This window comes from Orbicella faveolata, unplaced genomic scaffold, assembly GCF_042242905.1.
Source record: "Orbicella faveolata isolate gen_17 unplaced genomic scaffold, um_ofav_v1 contig_15, whole genome shotgun sequence".
NCBI lineage: Eukaryota > Metazoa > Cnidaria > Anthozoa > Scleractinia > Merulinidae > Orbicella > Orbicella faveolata.
Genome location: NW_028301542.1, coordinates 10,338,297 through 10,358,621, shown reverse-complemented (window position 1 = coordinate 10,358,621; position 20,325 = coordinate 10,338,297). Strand labels below are relative to the sequence as shown.

Genomic DNA, 20,325 nt, shown 5'->3' with positions numbered 1-20,325 from the left:
CCCTCCTGAAGGGTATATAAACTTTTTCTAGTCTGCTGTCCAGACAGCAGTCTGTCAGTGAACAGATGACTAGTATAAAGAATAGTCATCAACAAACTAACACACAAAACTTGCAAGTTGCCATGCATCTTGACAGCATGTTATCCTTAACAATTATAATTTTTAACTCACCCATTCTGAGTATAGTTTGGTTTCAACTCTGGGTACAACCATGACTGCTTTGATCATGACATCATACACATTTAACAAGACAACCTGCAATAATTTGTTTTTTGTAAGCAGAGCCGTATGATTTGGGCTTTAAAAGGAGTGATAGGGGATTGAAAAATATTATGACCAACAATGTAGATACATTAATTACAGAATTATAATCTTAATTTTTAAAATACTGTACCTCAAAGTCTTTGAAATCAGGCTCAAATTTAACAATATCACCCTCCAATACAAGCCTCATGATAAATCCTGGATGTTCAAAGGCTCTGATGGAATCCTGTTAAATGAGATGTGCAGAATGCAAATCTCAAAATTATAAGGACATACAAAATATTTAAGTTCAATTTTAAGGGCAGTGCCTACTAATTATAAATACAAAGTCTTTTCGCCAGATTTGGAACATATGGAAAACGTAGATCTAAGCAAGGGCTATCGGAATCCACAAAGAAAACTGGGGGTAGCCATGCATATTTTCAAGATAATTAGCCTTGAATCTCGAATAAAATGCTGACATCAGCAATTTTCTGAAAAAGAAGGAACTAAATTTCTCTGCAGATTTCCTTAGAATTCGCCTTTACCTACAGAAAAGCAAACACGATTCTAAAGATCTTCAAACTACATGATAAATGGTAACATAAAAACCAATTTCGGTATGTTTTTCATAACAAAATCATAACAACAGCACTTTTAGCACCCCTGACAGCTCTTCTTTGGTGTAGCCAAAACACAGTCTAAATAGCTTTTCCTCACAAACAAAAACTAATCATGTGTTGAATACACATAGGCTTGCCACTTCCATTTCATAACATAAAATTTAGGAGTAACTATGCATTGCTTTCATCCCTTTTGAAAACATTTTCAGCAACCATTACATTTTTTCCTGTCACCTCCCCAGAAAGTGAAATTTAAGGTAAAGGTAAATGTTTACAGTTAGATTTCAGTATGCTTTTTTGCAGATAACAGCTAGTTTTACAACTGTAAGCCATTAACAGTTAGTGGTTAGCGATATGCTGCTATTCTGGTGCCCCTGGTTTTAATTGAAGTTCATTTTAAACTTGATTTGGTCATGGTAGGAAAATTTTGCTTTCATTATAGTTACGCACTTGGTAGTGTAGTTGATTATGTCAACGTCAGCGTGTAAGGCATGTATACCATGCCTTGTGTGATATGCAGAATGTGTGCGCACTAACCTATTTCAGCGCATTAATTAGCATAAGCATTCTGTCATTGGTAAACACCTGCAGGATGTACACAATCTGAGGAACAAAGATCTCTGTGACCAATTTACAATCCTCAAGAAATGCCGTCGGAAACTGGATTGTTTAATTTATGAAATGCTCTTCATCAAAAACAAAAAACCAACACTTAACACTCCATCTGACTCCGTTAAAGCAAAACTTTTTATTTGACAGTTCAAGTGCACCACACTTGGTATTTTTATTTTTATTCATCGATTATTTTTATCTCTTAATCATATGCACTGAGACCTTCACACGTACATTCACTATATAACAAACTCACATAACGTGTCTTATTTGAATTTGAGAATGATGGCATGGAGCTGTCGAAACGTCGTTCTTTAATATCGCTGCCTTCTATTCTTAATTGTTTATCGAAAACCTTAGTTATTTTAATTCAAGATCTTCCTATTGAAATACATTTACAAGTTAAATTTCTACAGGTATCACTTACAGCTGGGGGACAAAACAGCTTGGTGAAGTCATCAATGGAACTGAGAGCTAACATCTGGAGTTGATTGGTCATCAGTACTGCTGCAGCATTGAAAAATGATTCCAATCTCTTAGCATTCTGGTTGCTAGGTACTTGCTTGCGTTTGTTCCCTTGGTAATAAATGTTTTGAACTTCTGGAAACCACCTTCAAGGAGATGAAAATACAAAATATGACAGGTAACCTTTAAATATACCAACTGTTAATCAGTGGTTGATATCTACAACACTGTACATATAGTCATATTATTTAAAATATATTATGTAAACACGACATTAACAGAGCAAAATTAGGCTAATATATTTTCAGTAAATTATTTGCACTTTCATTAATATCACAGGGTACTTTTGAAAGCTCAATTATCTCAGGGTGAGAGGGCAACTGTATCAACAGCACTGCTGAAAAGTAAGTTACCCCTGCGAAATGAATTCCCAGTAGTCTGGAAATTCCTAGGAATTCCTAGGAATTCCTAGGAATTCCAAATTATTCCAAGACATGCAAATTATGCTTTATCCAAGACCTTGGAATTTCTGGGAATATTTGGGAATAGTGGAAGTATGACTGGGAATTATTGGGAATTCCTAGGAATTCCAAGTTATTCCAAGCCATGTAAATTATGCTTAATCCAAGACCTTGGAATTTCTGGGAATATTTGGGAATAGTGAAAAGTATGACTGGGAATTATTGGGAATTCCTAGGAACTCCTATTACTTCCCAGACTGTTTTAAAAAATGTATTTGGAATATCTAGGAGTTTTTGGGAATAGCTAAATCACATGAAATATTGCTGGAAATTTCTATAAATTTCCCAAAATGTCAAAATTAAAGATGAACTCAGTGCATGAATCAGTAAAAATCAACACGATCATTTCTCTGTAGTTCCATACCTTTTTATTGTTGTCAAGCTCCAAGATAATTATTTCCAGACAAATGTACATTAATTCCAGTTTAAGTCTGACAACTCAACATAAAACTATAGCACTGATAATATTGCTTTTTAGATCCAACATGATTTGTTAGTGTATATGTGCCTGTATGGACCCATAAATCAAACACCCAGAGTTTAACTGATAGAAAAATAGATGCTCTTAGATTTGATAAATAGATTAAGCAAAAAATTCTGTCATCATAAATGAATATATATTATTTACAATTTCAATAAAACCAAAAGTATATATATGCACGTATATATTTAATATAATTGTAGATTCACACACATACCCATCACAGCCCACTGTTGAACAATTTTTGACTTGATCCTGTATGACTTTAGGAAAAAGAGGAAGACATCTCTCACAGATGTCATAAATGAAAAGCTCACAGTTTCCACACACTTGCTGTACATTTGTAAAACTGTACTGTGACATTCTCTGGACAAATTACCGGTAGTTTCATTTAAACAAGGATATCTTTAGCAGCCTCTCATTGTCATACAATGTCTTGAAATTAAGGCCAGAATAGCCATACAGGCATATTCTTTGGCAGAAAATGTTTTTTTCTTGGGAACCATTAGTTTCACTTTCATCAGGGGAGTCCAGTGAATGGTCATCAGTGTCAGAGTTCTCAATTTCTTCAGAGGAGTCGGAACTGAAACTTCAACATCATTATCTGAATCACTGTCTGTGGACAAATCTGAGTTGTTGTGTATTACATCAATTGGTATTTTTGTAGTCTTTTCAGGTATTGGCAACTCAATTTTATCAAATGCTTCTGTGAAACTTCAATTCTTGCATAAAGGTTCACTCCATAATCCATCAAAGTCATCCACAACATTTTTGCCAACAGCGATCTCACTCAGGTGAGCCGAAAACTGTGAGGTGTTCTGTTCATGGTGTTGGAAATGATATCCAGGAAAAAGGGATGCAAGAGAGGGAGATGACGTCAACTGGCCTGTGAAGACTGCTTTAAGCGATTTATGTGGTCGAATCTTGTAGATTTTGGTATGGGTATAGTGGGATCATCAATATGTTTCTTGTATTTCCTTGTCCTCGCGGTCACTTTAATTCATGACACAACAAAATCAAAAGAATCAAAAAGATTATGAGTTAGTGGGAAACAAATAAATAACTGACATAAATAAATGACAATGCAAATAAAAAAAACCTACATCTTGATGTATTGAAAAGACTATAGATCTCATATCATGCTAATCCTTATAAATAATTCAAAGGAAAAAATGACAAGCATCGCAAATTTATACTTGCTGCATTGTGCTGACTGGGTGTTGAAATAGATTTGGTGGACTAATACAACAAGCTTAAGCTCATTTCGCAGAATTTATCTCGTTTCCTCAGGTCGATCTGAAACCTTTTAGGTGAATTTCGGCTTTTGGGGTTTTTAAAGAGCACACAATGCATTGCTTAGTTTGATTTATAATTTACAATTATAGGTTATCATAACAGAAAATCCCTATAAAATTGGATTCCTTACCTTTGCAGTGAACTTGATTCAAGTGCCTCATGATCCTTTATCTTGACAACCGTCGGGAACAGATCAACCAGTTAAAGTACGTTCCATTTTCCTCCTTGATTTATTCGTAAAAAGTTTGTGTAGTTTTTTCCTTTTGAAGGAAGACCCATCTTTCAAAAGACCACCAAAACAGCGTGGAAAGGGAAACAGACTTGCCATCGAAAGCGACTGGTCTGGCAACCTCGTTGCCAGTCTCTCTCTCCTTCTTCTCCCGTTTCCATTCTCTCCTCAACTGATCAACTGAACCAATCACAGCACGCGAATTTTCACGTGACTATCCTCGTGACTGAACGTGACAAAGATCGCGTTATTAATTCTCTTTTGGCGCCCATCTTTGAATTCAGCGTTAACTGCTGATCGCTCGTGCGTTTTAGTAGATTTCACTTCCAAAATTTTATCAGAATGGTTTTCGCTGCGGTCCTCTGACCAGAAGAAAACAGCGTGAGTGTCATTAACGAGAAACAAGTTATTCTTGGCGAAGATTTGGAGTTAAAAGAAAGTCTTACTGTGGATGTTTCAACGGGGAAGAATTCAAAGGACAGATTAGCCGTATACAAAATTATTTGGTGAGTAATCGAATTCAAGTAACCTTATATTATACAAAGTAAATTCTTGTATTTAGACAAAAGCTTTTGAATGAACTTTATCATCACGAACCATACACGAGTGGATCACTCAGTCATGGCATGAAATGAATTCTGGCTAAAGCAAAGTTGAAACAATTTAGGTTGCCCAGTGTGCGTGCCTAAACAATTTGATTTGCGAGTAACAAGTTTCTCTCGCCTCACTTGTTCAAACGAAATAAATATAGCAGTTCTCTCTGATCCCAGTCAAAGTTCTTGACAAAAACTCCAACGAGGCAGCCAGTGTGCATGAGTTTGATATGTCTCCTGTGTGTTTCAGCCTGACTGTATGGCAATCCGTGTTGATCTTCAATTTTTGTCCATCCGTATATTCTTTTGTGTTTACTCTATTATTTAAATGTTCCTTAAATGTTTTAAGTGTCTTTTTTAGTATTTCTAATGTCTAAATTTGGCTAAAAACCGTGATATACACAGTGTATCCTCCAATTCAAGAGTTGTTGATACACTTATAGAGGAACGAAAACCTTGATTTAATCTACTGTAAGCTCAAGATTTATGTAACATATTTATCAATAGTATACAAGCACCTTCCATTATCAAGTCTTCTCTTTTAACATTTCAACCAGCTTACAGTCAGGTCTTAATTAGCTGCGTGTATTAAACTGTGAGCACATAAATATTTGGATCTCAGTCTTACAGTACCTCATATATATCGCAATGTACTGTATTTTTTTAATTTTGTTTTAGGTGTCATACAACAAAGATGAAGATGAAGAGGCCAGCTGTTGACAACGTAATTAGAGGGCAACAAAAGAAGCTGCAGAAACAAAAGAAATAACTGAACAGCAGCTAAGTTTGCCCAAACTCAGCCTTTTTTAATTTTAAGGATTGTTTCAGTTTTGTTCTTATAATTGATTCCTTACATTCATGAAAATCCAGATTTGTTCCACATAATAACAATAATTTAAGCTAAAATCTTGTGTATGGAAAATTGTTGGATTTGTAAACCAAAAAAGTAAGTAAATTATCTGAAAAAGTTCTCTTTTTATCAAACATGTAAAAGTTTGACCTTCATATCTGTTTTCAGTTTTACTTTTAATTCTTGGTGTAATAAAAAAGAAACAGGATAATTATTCTAATGACTTATGTTTAAATTCATGAAAGCCAATGTAATAAACCATTGATTTAAAGCCTGTTTGATGTGGTATCAGTGACTTTATTTGTTATTTTAATGCTGGGCATTAATCATCAAAATTTTGTCTGGCCTACAAATGATACAAAATTCCCAGTTTTTCTCAGATTTTCCAAAAAATTCCAACCTATTCTCAAAAAATCCTACAAATTCCAAGTTATTCCCAGAAATTCCTAGGAATTTTTGAGAATTTTAAGGAATTTTCAAGGTGAGTATATTTCAGTTGGAATTCCTAGGAATTCCTAGGAATTCCAAGTCAGCTCTATGTAAACTTGGAATTCCTAGGAATTCCTAGGAATTCCGAGTCCGAATTACCGTGAAAATTCACACGTTAGATTCCTAGGAATTCCTAGGAATTCTTAGGAATTCCTAGGAATTTTTTCCTAGGAATTCTTAGGAAATTCCTAGGAATTCCTAGGAATTCTTAAAGTTATCTCACAAGGGTACACAACTACCATTCTGTATTAACAAACAAGGCACATCTTCTTCTTGTCTGACCCAGTGTCTGGGACATTTTGGGTTGTTCCATTTTTTTCTTTGCCCCATGGTCACCACACAATACACATTTAGTAGCTCATGTTATCACTGGTGTTGTTATAACCTGGAAAGTTCAATTTATTACCATTGAGGTGTCATTTTTGGCAGTCATGGTACAATTAAAATAGCAGGAGAAAAACAGTCAGTTACTTTTTCAAAAGTGTTTCCTTGGCAATTTCTATGTGTCTCATGACCACATTCTGGAACATGGCAAGCTCTAAAGCTTCAGGTCTTAATTGAATGTCGTGAATGTCCACAAGTCTCAGGTTGCTACAAGAAAAAATATCAAATTACAAAAATTAACATACACATAAAGTTTTTTATTTCTACTGTCTTTTTCATTTAGAATTTAAAAACCAGATTGAAAAGTTTTAAACCGAAACAAAACCTATTTTTAAAACAAAATTTAACTATTTCAAGTACAACAAATTGCACATCAATCGTGAACAGTGTATAACATATTCCCAGCACTGTTAACAAAAGCCCTCTGAGAAGACAAGTGGTTGCTGGACAGTGAATAATCACTGACAATGGTGCAAAAAAGAGTTGCAGAGTTTTAGCTTTATTGCAAAGTATTATTTTTAAATAAAACTTGAATGCAAGACACGTGTCCTCTGCATCAATGTGTGCAACATTGAGGTTCTTATGATGGGAGGATGAATCAAGGCCCAGGACAGGAATGGCAGTGAGCTTGGGAAACTTTGGTGAGTCCCATCGTCTCACCAAAGACAAAATGCTTAAGATGTGTATTTTTCGTATGGGTGACATCAATAACTCAAGCTAAACGTTTTACACAAAACCAATGACATCCTTTAGAGATGGTAGAAATCTTATCTTATTAAGCTTAAATGATGGTGAACAGATGACGCTGAATTAATTCTTCTTTATGTAGTTATATGAAGCAAACATCTCTCATCCGTCAGTAATTAACCCAGTGACACCTGCATAAAATTGCCCGCGACCCACCACCAATTCCCTGGTGTTTTTTTTTTAATATTTCAGAGCGAGCGAAAGCACAAAAATAAACCATATGCGCAGTAACCAGAGACACAAGATCAGGTTTCAAGACATCCTTTATTTAAAGTTGAATAAATGAAGGGCCAAAATATTACAATATATCAACAAAAAGAACTCAACTTGATGTGTAAAACTGATAAGAAAACAAGACATTATTATTTTTTCTTTGCTGGGCGACAAAAGCCGAGAAAATTGAATACGCAAAACTGAGTTAACTTTCAACTTCAGAGGACAAAACGAAACCAAATACAATAGAATTTCAACTCTTTTAATATAATGGATAACATTTGAGAAAACACTGGAAAATAAAGGCAAAATACACATGTAAAAACCAATTTAAAAAGAAGAAATCAGATAATTTCTTTGCCATGTGATGAAAGAATACAGTGCAGCAAAAGAAAGATGAAAGTTGTACATCAAAAAGACGACAAAAACAAGACAATTATTTTGAGATAAATCGTATTTCAACTGTGTTAATTTAGTGCCCGCTTAGTTCTTTTCTCAGGAGTTCTGCAGTAGCTGAATAAGACTCAATAAAATATATTTGAACGAAGCGAATAAACTAAACAAACAAACCACAGGGGTTGCCGTAAATTAAATATGCAGAAATCCAGCATGTAAAAGTACTGTTTGCTTAAAATTCCCAAATAAAGGCAACCAAATGAAAGAAACATGAACAATAAATTTTCCTTCAAGATGAGGCAAAAAAACTTATCTAAAAGCATACAAATGTTCAAAATTTCAGACGTGCTTCGCTGCATGACCGCATGTTTCAAATTAACTCTTCATGCTAAAACGAAAGCTTGAGTTTTTGCTGACGAGTTTTGCAGTTATTTTATCAGCCATGGCTTTACCAGTTGTTCTAAAAGTTGAATTCATGATTTCAAGACAAAAAACCATCTTTCTAGGACCCCTAAAGTTCTCTAAAAATATGCACAGTAAGTCGATTCTCACTGGTTATTTGTCCTTAACAACAATAGAACAATAGAAGAACCAAGAAGTCTTCAGGGAAGTTAGGAAAGGCAATTGTCCTCATGTGCTTTTTTACGGCTGGTTACGCCTGGCACAGGAAATTGGGGGTGGGTTTTCGCATGGCCAGCACAGTACAGGAGTCAATGGGTTAATAACGAATCCAAAATTTCCGTATGAAGAAATTAATACGCGAATGATCTTACCAGCCTGGTTCAGATGGCTGACTTTGCCAGCAGGGCATAAATAGAATCCTGCTGAGGAATCCTGTGAATATCATTTCAATTTCCATCTGTAATTGATTATTAAATCTCAAGATGTTTTTGATCTCACTTTGTGAGATTGTTCCGAAAGCTTCCAAAAAGTCACCAACTATCTTACTTGCTTACGCACCCAATGACATAATGGTGACTGGTTAAAGCCAGTAACCACAAAAACTAAGTTATAACTATTATATTTGTTGAGAAATGCTAAGCAATGGTTAGCACAATGGAGAAATTTGAGCTTGGAAATGGAAAGAATATTTCCATAATGTACAAATAGAATGAATCCATTAACAATAACTATACAACATTACCCAAAGGTCTTGTGCCAAAGGTCCAGCACTGCAGCCATAGTAGGGTTGGTTCCAAACAGGTCCTGTTGCATGGCTGCCTTTGCACTGAGATATGATCTGTACCAAGGTTTTGGAACCTGCATCAACCTACACGAGGCAAAACACACATACTGTATAAAAAATAAATATACAGATAACACCAATGACATGAGTTATTAATATCATTTTGTTTCTGGTTAGACAGTTTTTAAGTAAACATTCAAGTGCTCAATCATGCTTTTCTCTTTCATGAATGTAACCAGAGAAAAAGCTAAATGTGTTGCTCCAGGAAATATCCATCCTTTCTCACAGAAGGTTTTTTGGTTTAAACCTCCTACTCCTTTTCAAAAAAGTAAAGCAAACTTTTAAATTTAATTTGTCTTTTGAGAACCCTTTGTGCCCCCTTTGAATTTCCATTAACCTACATGTATGGCCAGACTCTGTAGGGTGGGAATAGATATTTTAATTAATCAACAATATATATATTTATGTAACAATGAACTGCAATATTCCACATCACTTACATGACTGTAGAAGCACAGTCAGTTAATATTGATCAAATGTGGCAGCCAGCAATGAACACTGCAACTGTGCAAAGCTAAATGTAGATAACCTAGTACATGTTAATGTCCTTACTCTTTCTTGTGTTCTAAGACTTCTTCTTTTTTATCATCATCCTTTTCACGAGGATCCTTTAGAACAAAGTCAACTGCATAATAAAAAGCACAGAATACTCATCAGTCAGTCAATCAATCAATCAATCAATCAATCCATCAATCACATTTAAAAGATGATCAGCTATTCATATATGGTATATACAAATTAACAAAGCATTATTTATAACTAATTCCGGTACCACAAAAACATGGCTATAACAGTACAATTACTGTAAATTATTCACTTTTGAACAAGTCACATCCATGCACCTCTCTGTGATAATTTTAAAGGCCCAAGCCAGACCCCTTCATCAAGATGCACGCATGACCAGGAATGATAATTTAGAAAGTGATTTTAATCCATTAAAGTTATTTTTTCCACAAATCATTTCTTGTATTTCTAATAAATTATTTTGACTTTTGAACAGTATTTGACATACAATTAATTTACTCCAAAAGCTACAAACAGTGTATGATGAAATACATGTAGAAGGTCAAGAAGTACTAGTATATAAAACCAACCTGTAGGAACATTTGGTTGTGTTATGATTATCATGCACGTGATTGAATAACCAGGCCACAAGTTAGAGTCAACAAAATGAAAAGTAGGTCAAATCAGCACAAAACAACAAAATAATGCTCTTTCCAAAATATGCATTCCTGGTTAACCTAATAAAAAACAGCTGGCTTATAAAGCAGATTGTTAATCACCTACCAATAGCCTTTTTTACACTCAGTAAGTAGTCTTCTTTCATTTCATCTGAAAGAGTTTCTATACACAAATCAAAACCATCCTGAAATCACAAGTATTTTTAAATTAGTCAACATATACATGTATTTAGCAAATTAGACAGTAGTTAAATGTTTTGCAAATTTAACGTAATATTTAATTATATTCAGAAGACTAGCCAATGATCATGAGGTGAATACAGGCAACTACTGACAGGAGCAGAGGTAACCTGCAGGAAGAAAAGGGGATGGGACGTCAACAAGAGACTGGTGATGCTGATATGGTAAATAATATGCTTGCCACAATTAAAATGAACATTTTCAACTTTGTCATTGCATATATAATATTGAGCAACAGCAAACACCAAAAGCCGTCACAAAATGGCAAGAGCTTCTAAAAAATGGGCACATCAGGACACTCATTAAAAGCCCTAAGACTTTGACCACCGACAATTTAATATGTTATACAATGAGTCCTGCACATTTGAGTATAACCTTAACTAGTAAAAGCCTGCTCTTGCCCCCTGTACTCCAGGCCCTGGTTTAATTCTACTGGATAAACCACAATCTAGCAGATACATTTTTTTTTGTTAACACTTATCCACTGCATAGCAATTAATCTGGTGGATAGCCTTATCCAGTCTTTCAAAAACTGGGGCCATGCCTATAACTCAATGGAAACACCAGCTGTTGATGTACCATGGTGCAAACAAAGATAATCTGCATTTGATAATCAATGTCTCAATAAAATTAACCATACACTTTTTATACTTGAATAGAGGTACATAAGTGTGTATGCTTGATAAATACATAAACTTGTGCTGCTAATTCTTGAATCTTCTTCAAACTTTTATTACTGAATGATGCAGAAAATGTTGAAGGATACATGCAATCACCTTGGAAAAAAATAATGTCAGATTTATGCATTTTACCTTCAAGCTCTGAGGAACAAGTTGTAAAACATGATCAAGCCAAGAATCTTCCATAGGAGCCACATGTTCTGTGTCTATTCCATGATGAATGTAGTAGTAGTAACGCTATAAAATTAATTTTTAATTAATTTTAATTAATTAACACCTTGCCTTAAAAACAATGCTTTATATACAAACTCACTTACTGTACATTTCTGCTACTGTACCATGGTGATCCATATACTGCAGCAATTACGAATCAAAGAATTATGAGACTGTATATTTCTGTTAAATTGTGAAATTTACAAATTATGGGTTCCAAAGTTTTTCAGGAGTTTTCTCTTTAAAATACTAAAAAAAATTAGAGAATAAGCTAAGTGCTTGAGAAGGTTTTTTTTTCATAAAACTTGTGGTAATTGTTTTGACTTCCAAAAATTGGTTTACCATAAAAGGAGTCTCAAAGTCCAAAACAAATTATAGGTCTGCAATAGCATCCTCAAAGTTGTTTGGGGGTGAGCAAAAACCAGTTTAGGAGGCTATTAGTTACTGTAGATCTCAAATCTTGTCACTCATTCAGCTGGCTTTATCATGTGTCCACCTCTGTGTCCACCATAGTTTCCAGCATTTTTCAGCACTTTGTCTTTCATGGATTAGTATTACCACACTCTTTTTCAGTTGACATCAAAACAAAAGGGTTTCTTAAATGACAACATTAACCTTGAGCAGCCATGTAATTTCTGAAATCAAATGAAATCAAAACAAATGCATACCAAGATATCCTTTTCAGCACCAGTTGGGGAGCCAGTTCTCTCCAGTGGGGGAAGCTCTCCTGCAGAGGATGGACGCACTGGAGCAGCACCCTCATGTTGCCTGTAAAATGTTTATCTTATTACACTGTAGTGCTGGCACTATATATTAATTAACTATGTCACTGCTGTGGTATTTTGCCACTTAATTGACTTTGAGAGTCTTCTCATGTTTTTATTACATTTACATTGTACCACAGGGAGCACATAATCTGTAAAGTCTGCATATGAGCCAAGTGGCCCATCTGTCTGGTCCTGATCTCCAGTTTCTGTAGCATGAAGCAACTAGGAGTATTTCCACTCCCCCCTGGATGGGATGCTAGTCCATCGCAAGGTTACCCCCAGTATTAAATTTTCAGTACCCATTTATATCCCTGGGTGGAGAGATTGGCACTTGGAGAGTGAAGTGTCTTGCCCAAGAACACAACACAATGTCCCCAGCCAGGGGTTGAACCCGACCGCTTGATCTGGAGACAGGCTTGCTAACCATGAGGCCACTGCACCTTCTGATCTTGTTGAGTAGGATGAGAGTAAATAAAGGAATGAAAGAATGAATAGTTAACCTTTATCTCCTGTTGTCATTTCTTACATGAACTTACAAGGAAAACCACTACCCACATGTCCAGCAGAACATTATAGCAAACATTTTTTCTGCAAACATTTTTATGAGGAGGCAACTCTTTGTCCAAACATTTAAATGAAATCCAAAAAAACTCACTTGAATCTCTAGATTTCTTACCGGCCACTTCCATGAAACCACACAAACACAAAAACAAAGTTGTAATCAAAGCTTGATTACGACTTGGTTGTTACCATTTCAAATACTTTCACAACAGTCAGAAATTAACTATTTGTCATGTAAAAAAAAAACATGTGGAGAGAGGAAAAGGAAATTTTTCCTTACAGCACTTGCACATTCATCAAGATAAAAAAAATAGTGTTGCAATATTGTTAAAACAATTGAACATTCAGTGAGCTGATGGTTCTTATTTACCGTAAAGACTTTACCAACAAAATGCTAATTAAAAGTGTTATAGCGCCACCTATATATCCATGTATTTACTTACATGATGATGTTGACCAGAGCACTGCGAAATGACTCCCTGTCTTTTTTAGGGGCATATGATGCTGCTCCTTTTTTGCCATTTGTACCAGGAGGAGGACTTGGTGGTGATGGCGAATCTCTCCCATTTGCAGCATCCCAAGTTTTACTGCGTATGTGTTTTGGCTTTTTACCAAAACCTACAATCATTAACAAAGAAAATCAAACCTGTCCAGTAAATTCAACTACAGCCAAATATACAGCACCTGTCCAGTAATTAACTTTACAGGGGTTTCATTAAGGACTGGGCACTGGGAAAATTGACCAGTTGGGAGGAAGATTTTGCCCACCTGGTTTCACCACCTAGAGGTAAGTTTTTCTTATATCAGAAGTTTAGTTCAAATAGTTTTGCCCGCCTGTGAAAACCAGTTACCCTCCTGCTGAAAACGCCAATGAAAGTCATATTTTAAGATCTAAATGATCTAAGAAATAGTAGTGCGGGTTAAGCTCAAAATCCAGTCCATTCTGTTTCGTTTGCCGATAACTTCATTGTTTGAATTTCAGAACTATATTAATATCTAGATCTTGAATGTAAACAGGGCAAACAAAAAACAGCTTTGGGGCACTGGTTAAACTACCAGAACTTTGAGAAAGGGGCCCATAGTCAGATTAAATTGTGTCCTTTCGTTCCAAGATAAAATAATTATTATTTGCAGCACTGTGAAGTACAAAAAAGATATATTCAAAGCCATTAAGACAGATTTAACTCATTAAGCTTGAGCAATAAGTAGATCAGTGATGATGTCATCTCGTTTGCAACAGTACTGAAAATGGTAAAATACTGAACAAATAAAATCTCTAGAAATATTGGAGCGGTGTTCTTGAAACTTGGCACCACAAATGTACATCACAAAAGAAACAAAATGACACCCTTAGTGCTGTTGCCATGACAACAGTTTTGCCACTGGTGCTGTCTCAATAAAAACTGAAATTCCCAGTTTTTGTCTTAAACCAAGAACCATCTACCCCACCCAATCTAATGATGGGAGTTAAGACAATATGGGAACTATGTCTGTTCCAAGTAGGACCCTTTTGAAGGCCTGATGAAAATCACTATCAATGCCATCACTTGTTGTCCTTTCTTGGAGTTCACCTGTTATATCTCTAGATTCACAAAATACTGTGTTTTAAAAATGTCAAACTGCACAATGACACCATCATTTCACATCATGGATTCCAAAAATTAACATGGCAGTACATGGGAAAATAAGGGAATCAAAACATCCAAAGAAAAATCAACTTCCAATTGCTGAAAAAATTTTACACAAACAGCAACTTTTACTAATGGAACAAAACTGTTTCCATAAGGTATCATGGCAGGTGGATTGAAAAAAAAAACTTTTTTCACATTGTCAAAATTCACCTACCATGATACTTTCAGGAAGATTCCCTTTTAAAACCTCTTCACTGCCAGTATAATGTACATACTGAGTACATCATGAATTTTGCATTCCGTGTGCTCAGTATGTCATGAATTTGCATAAGAGCCTTGGTCAAAACCCTGGCACACGGATACAAAGCCTATCGGCACCCAAGATCCAGAGAATTTACTTTAAGGGCCTGAAAACTACTTGAATGTTCTCATTCTTCCTCCTTGGTTTGTTGCATAACATTCAAAACTACACTTTGGTCACACCCCTATAGCGGCACATCCACTTAAAAATGGCAAATTACAATTATGGTCAAGATACATGTACATGTAAGTTTAACATGGTAGCAAATTATTCTGACAAAGAAGATTCTTTCAATGATAGCGATTTCTACGAAATGTCTTTGACACACGACAATAGCTGCTCTCAAGATGTTTACTCGTCTTTTTTTTTAGATGACGATAGAGTCTCAGATAAATTCAAAACAAAGGTCTTTTAATGGGCTGTCAGAAAATATATATACATGTATTCTTGTCCTGCACAATATTTTAATGCATAAGAGTTACAGTCGAACCTCTGGTTGCGACCACCTCTTGACTCATAAGCGACCGCCTCTCCTCAGCGACCAGTTTTCCAAAATACCAAAAGTTACGAAGTCAAATCACTATATTTGAAACCTCTTGCAAACGACCACCTCTCACAAACAACTGCAACCACTTTTACTTAGTCAGAGCTAAAAGTTTGAAATTTTGTTTTGTTTTTAACCTCCTGTAAGCGTGCACTTGACACTGGGAGATAATAATAGGTATTGGATAACAAGGTGTTGTGACATATGTCATATTCCTGGGTAGTAAGAGACAGACATTTCTCAATGGGAAGTACTGGATTTTTTTCTCAAACTTGACTCTTCGCATGAATAAAACATTTAAAACAGGGGGTAAGCCGCTGCAGTTACCATAAGCTAATGAGGCAAAAGTGTGACCCAATATGGTCTAAACTCTCGTAAGCGACCAACTCCTGTAAGCGGCCACCTCCCATAAGCGACCACCTAAGCTTGATATTTTGGGTGCTCACTTGCAGGAGGTTCAACTGTTTTCATGTTTTTCTTGAGTGCATTCCAGCTAAGCCTATAATTAGGTGATCAGTCTTGGTACAGGACAAATGGGTTGGCAATACAGTGAGGGGATTAAATATTGTGACAGTGAAGTCAAACTGACCTAATGCATGACTTTCCTCATCTGCATCAGCTGTAAGTCTTTTGTTAGGACTGAGCTGGAAGGATGGTGCTGTCTGTTGCCATGCAGGTTTGCTGCGAGTCTAAAAAACCAACATCATAATGCAAGACATTATTATTATTATTATTATTATTATTAAAAATTTACAATCTGTATGTATATTTAATCCACTAGTATATAGAGTTCTACAATGGTATTGAAATGTAATTCACAGAGCAATCATTATGATGAAATGATAATAGAGTTATTTCCAAGCGCTACCAATGCAAGCTGTACTTCTAGAAGTCCAGTGGTAGTCCTTAGACAAATGAGGGCATACACTGTACCTCATTCAGCATTTCCTCAATCTCTAAGATATCTTTTATATTGAGAACATGATGCTATGTACAGTAAAACTACTAAAATTATATGACCCGAGAGTGAGAGTGGTTGAATGTCCCATAAAATATTAAAAATTATTTTCAACCATCACCATTTAAAAAAGTACATGCTAAAGTCATACAGTAAACTCTGACTTACTTTTACCTTAGCACAGAACTATAGTACAAGCTGTTGATGTATTGATGGCATGAGCAAAGTGAATATATATTTTTGCAATCAAAATCAGTTTTCTAACTGACTTTCCTTTCTTTTTCTAACAGAAAATTCATGTACATATACATGTAATAAATATATACCCGATGTTTCTATCGAGTATTAGTATAAATCTACTAGTGTTTTATCATGAAATATGTGGTTACACTACTATCTATTCTGTTGTACACGGTGAGCCGATCAGCTTAGCAGTGTGCAGTTGTTTGTGGTTTCAAAGTGTCTGTGAAGGGGACTTAGATAAAGTTTGAATAGCTAGCAGATATATAGTAAAACAGTAATACAGCTTGGAAACTAAATTCAAACAAGTAACACTCAAAATGCACTCACCCGGTGTAATTTTCACTCATAACATAGCTGGTAGAGGGGACTCTACCAATTATGCCCAGAAAGATGCCTACCCTCCAGTCCCCTCCAAAAAATCTGAGCATGATTCAGAAGCTATTTTTATGGTTTTTTTGTCATCCCATAGTCACAGACGCCCAGCTTGCCATTTCATATTATTTAAGCTTTCTTGTTCTAGTCCATTGGGTGATTCCAGAAAATATCCATACCCTACCACGGGTAGCATGATCATTTTAATCCCTTACCTTCAGAATTTCCAAAATGCTCTATCCCCCCACACCCAATGCCCTCGGAATTCCAAAATCATTAACCCCTCCTCCCCTCCGGAATTTCTGATTTTTTTTTTTTTCAGACCCTTTGGAATTCCTGTTTGACCGCCTAAAACTTCCACTGAACAGGAAACTTGCGCTTTTTCCCTTCTCCAAGAAAATTCTGCTCACACTTTACGGTCAAGCAAACTTGTAAGCAACTCAAGTTTGTTAATGTTCAATAAAGTACACCGTAGCTTTCCCTTCTAAGTGTAATCTTGAAGTTGCTTACCACCAAATAAAACTTTTCGTTTCATTTCATTAGCTTCATATTTTCAGGAGAGTAGATCATATTGATACCAGTGGAAGCCAAAAGTGAAGTTCACAATGTGCTGTCCCCTGCCATATTGAAAATTGCGTTGATTGAGGAACTGCTGACCACTAGTAATGGAGCCTACAAATCTGTCAGGCGTGCCATTTGAAAATGAGAGACTGGTGCGAGTTTTTCTCACAGTTCGACAATTTTAGATAGGAAAGAAACACATACTTGTTTTATATTTTAATAATCTATCGACTAACTCTTTGATGTGGAGCTCGCGGTACAATCCATCTGCTCACTTTTCTGTGTGATCGCTAGCACCTGCCTGATCGATCTTTATCCTGTTTCGGTGGTCGGTTCGTGGTTGATGATTTACAAACTGGAAAAGTTATTAGATGAGCAATTTCAAGTGAAGCTTTTGTCTTCTTCCCCCTCTGGAAATTCAGAGCTGAAAGCCCCCCATGCATTTGGAATTCCAAACTGTATTACCCCCCCCCCCCCCACCCCCCATGCCTTCAGAATTCCAGTCCAAGAAACCCCACCTCTTCCTCAGAATTCCAAGATGCTGCCCCTGGTATGGTATGGATATTTTCTGGAATCACCCATTTACGAGACACCTTCTTAGGATTACAGACTGATTTTACTGTTTATCCTCATTTTTATCATCAACTTTTGACACTCCTTGGAAATAATTATTTCCAAAGTTATGTACATGTAGTTAATTTAACTGAAAACAGCTAAACAAACAGCTGGCACTACTGAATTCACATGCATCCCTAGAGTCGAGAAATTAGATTGAATTAAACCATTTGAGCATCTTGCAAGATAAAAAAGGTAAACAAAAGAACAGAGCCTGGTCAATTTACGTTTAAAGATATTCTTGCCAAAATTAAAAATAAAAAGGAGTGTTTAAGGTATTTAAGTTTAAATTTAAGCTTAAATACGGTAATTTTCCAGAAACTCGCCAAACAGGTGAGTGATCAATGATTTGTACTTGCCCAACGTTTTTCATACTTGCATTGGGCAAGCACTAATTTCACTGCAGTTAGAGAAGGGGACATGGGGTTTTGCGGTGTTGATTGTTCCTCTGATGCAGTGATGCCATGATCTGGTGAATAAAGTCCCACCTTACAGTGTTGCAGTGATCTCAAACCTTACAATGTTTGTGTTTCTCACCCTACTGTGTTTGGTGAAATGAAATAATTTACGGTGCGGTGGTTTCTTGCTTGATCTTTCTCAGACCTAAATTTAGCATGTAAACTTCGTTAATCCATGCTAATTTATTACACACACATACCATTGTGTTTTAATTTGTCTATAACACCAACACGTACTAGCTGTCTACTTAATCTTCAATTTGCTCCTGCCAGCTACCAAACTGAAGTTGCTTTCATTTATACATTACTTGACAAGTAACTTGACTTCAGCTCTGCCACCCGACCTTTTGTACCACAAAACTGACAACTACCTTCATGGAGAAATTGGGAGCTCCACAACCTTTCTGCTAAATGCAAGGTCATGCTTTGGAAGAGCCGTACGATTCAACAATCGTCTTATTCAATAAAATTTTTTTTGGCTTTCTCGTGTTTGAAAATGTCATACAAGCATGGATTTTTCAAAAAAAACTCCCAAGAGTAAAGAAACTCAACTCATAGATCAGCGAAGTTCATTTCTGTCACTGACAATACTTGTTACTGTTAGGATGCGTGCATGACTTCCTAGAAAGGTTGTTTTATCACTCCACAGCAGTAGCTTTTTGAGTCAACCTCTCTGCCATGTTTATACAAACGAAATGTTCCAGTAAGTATACGAAAATATTAACAGGCATCAGCGGTATTGACACATAAGCATTGACAAGCGCTGTGATGTGTTTATTTTGTGAAAATCGTTGAGGTATAAATAAGGTATTTTGTCAAGTGTAGACATCCAGATCATGGTGCTCAAAATATATCTTGCGGTGATGTGGTGTTCGTTAAACTTTTTGCGGTGTTGTAGTGTTCAGAGCCCCCTTCCATGTCTCCCTCATTAGATTATTCACTCTCAACTTCTATGCGTGATAGTTGACTTGAGCTTTGCCCTGGTCAACTGTGTCACATGATAGAAATTTCAAGCTCCTAATCTAATTGGCAAAACAGTATACATCTATTAGAGTTCTATCACAAATGCCATTCTGTGATTGGTTCAATGCCACTCACTATCTATTCTGTAAGCTGTAGATAGTGAGTAGCTTAACAGTATGCATTGTTATCTAAATATCGGCCACTTCTTTGTGTTTCAAAGTGTCTCTGAAGAGGAGTTAGATGATTAAAGTTTTTAACAACTAGCAGATTTATAGTAAAACAACATAAGATTATTTGCTCTCGATTTCTATGCATAATAGAAATTTCAAGCTCACAATCTCATTGTTGAATAGAAGCACTTGTGAAAGTTTAGGAGAAACACTTGCCTGCAGCGCTTTCCAAACTTGCAGTAATGTTTCTTTAACTTGATAGAAACATGGAAAATGTTTCCTGTTACAGTGGAACCCCACCTTACAGTCACCTTGTTATTATGGCCAGTCTCATTTGTCCCAGAGAAAAACCCATACATTTTCTTATAAGAAAAACCCAATTAATCTGGCCACCCATTGATATGGCTAATGGCCACATTCTGAAATCTCAACCTGTATAATCCTTTACAATTATACCCTGTTAATATGGTCACTCAAAC

The 20,325-nt window shown here is 35.9% G+C and overlaps 1 protein-coding gene and 2 long non-coding RNA genes across 3 annotated transcripts in view; 1 reads left to right on the top strand and 2 right to left on the bottom strand.

Annotated features, from left to right (window-relative positions):
- The window catches only part of LOC110051317 (dynein axonemal heavy chain 7-like), a 72,306-nt gene that overhangs the window by 49,041 nt on the left and 2,940 nt on the right, over nucleotides 1–20,325 (bottom strand). The window contains exons 3-13 of the mRNA XM_089288381.1: nucleotides 16,096–16,195; nucleotides 13,474–13,648; nucleotides 12,371–12,470; nucleotides 11,622–11,726; nucleotides 10,676–10,754; nucleotides 9,941–10,013; nucleotides 9,287–9,412; nucleotides 6,874–6,993; nucleotides 1,906–2,089; nucleotides 395–490; nucleotides 172–255 (exon numbers count right to left, since the gene is read on the bottom strand). Coding sequence (XP_089144507.1) covers nucleotides 172–255; nucleotides 395–490; nucleotides 1,906–2,089; nucleotides 6,874–6,993; nucleotides 9,287–9,412; nucleotides 9,941–10,013; nucleotides 10,676–10,754; nucleotides 11,622–11,726; nucleotides 12,371–12,470; nucleotides 13,474–13,648; nucleotides 16,096–16,195 — 1,242 coding nt within the window. The remainder of the gene's footprint in view (nucleotides 1–171; nucleotides 256–394; nucleotides 491–1,905; nucleotides 2,090–6,873; nucleotides 6,994–9,286; nucleotides 9,413–9,940; nucleotides 10,014–10,675; nucleotides 10,755–11,621; nucleotides 11,727–12,370; nucleotides 12,471–13,473; nucleotides 13,649–16,095; nucleotides 16,196–20,325) is intronic.
- LOC149113487 (uncharacterized) lies at nucleotides 2,810–4,520 on the bottom strand. The gene is made up of 2 exons (XR_016206821.1): nucleotides 4,372–4,520; nucleotides 2,810–3,938 (listed from the first exon to the last, which is right to left on the bottom strand). It is a non-coding gene; the product is annotated as an uncharacterized LOC149113487 (long non-coding RNA).
- LOC149113486 (uncharacterized) lies at nucleotides 4,841–6,187 on the top strand. The gene is made up of 2 exons (XR_016206822.1): nucleotides 4,841–4,976; nucleotides 5,742–6,187. It is a non-coding gene; the product is annotated as an uncharacterized LOC149113486 (long non-coding RNA).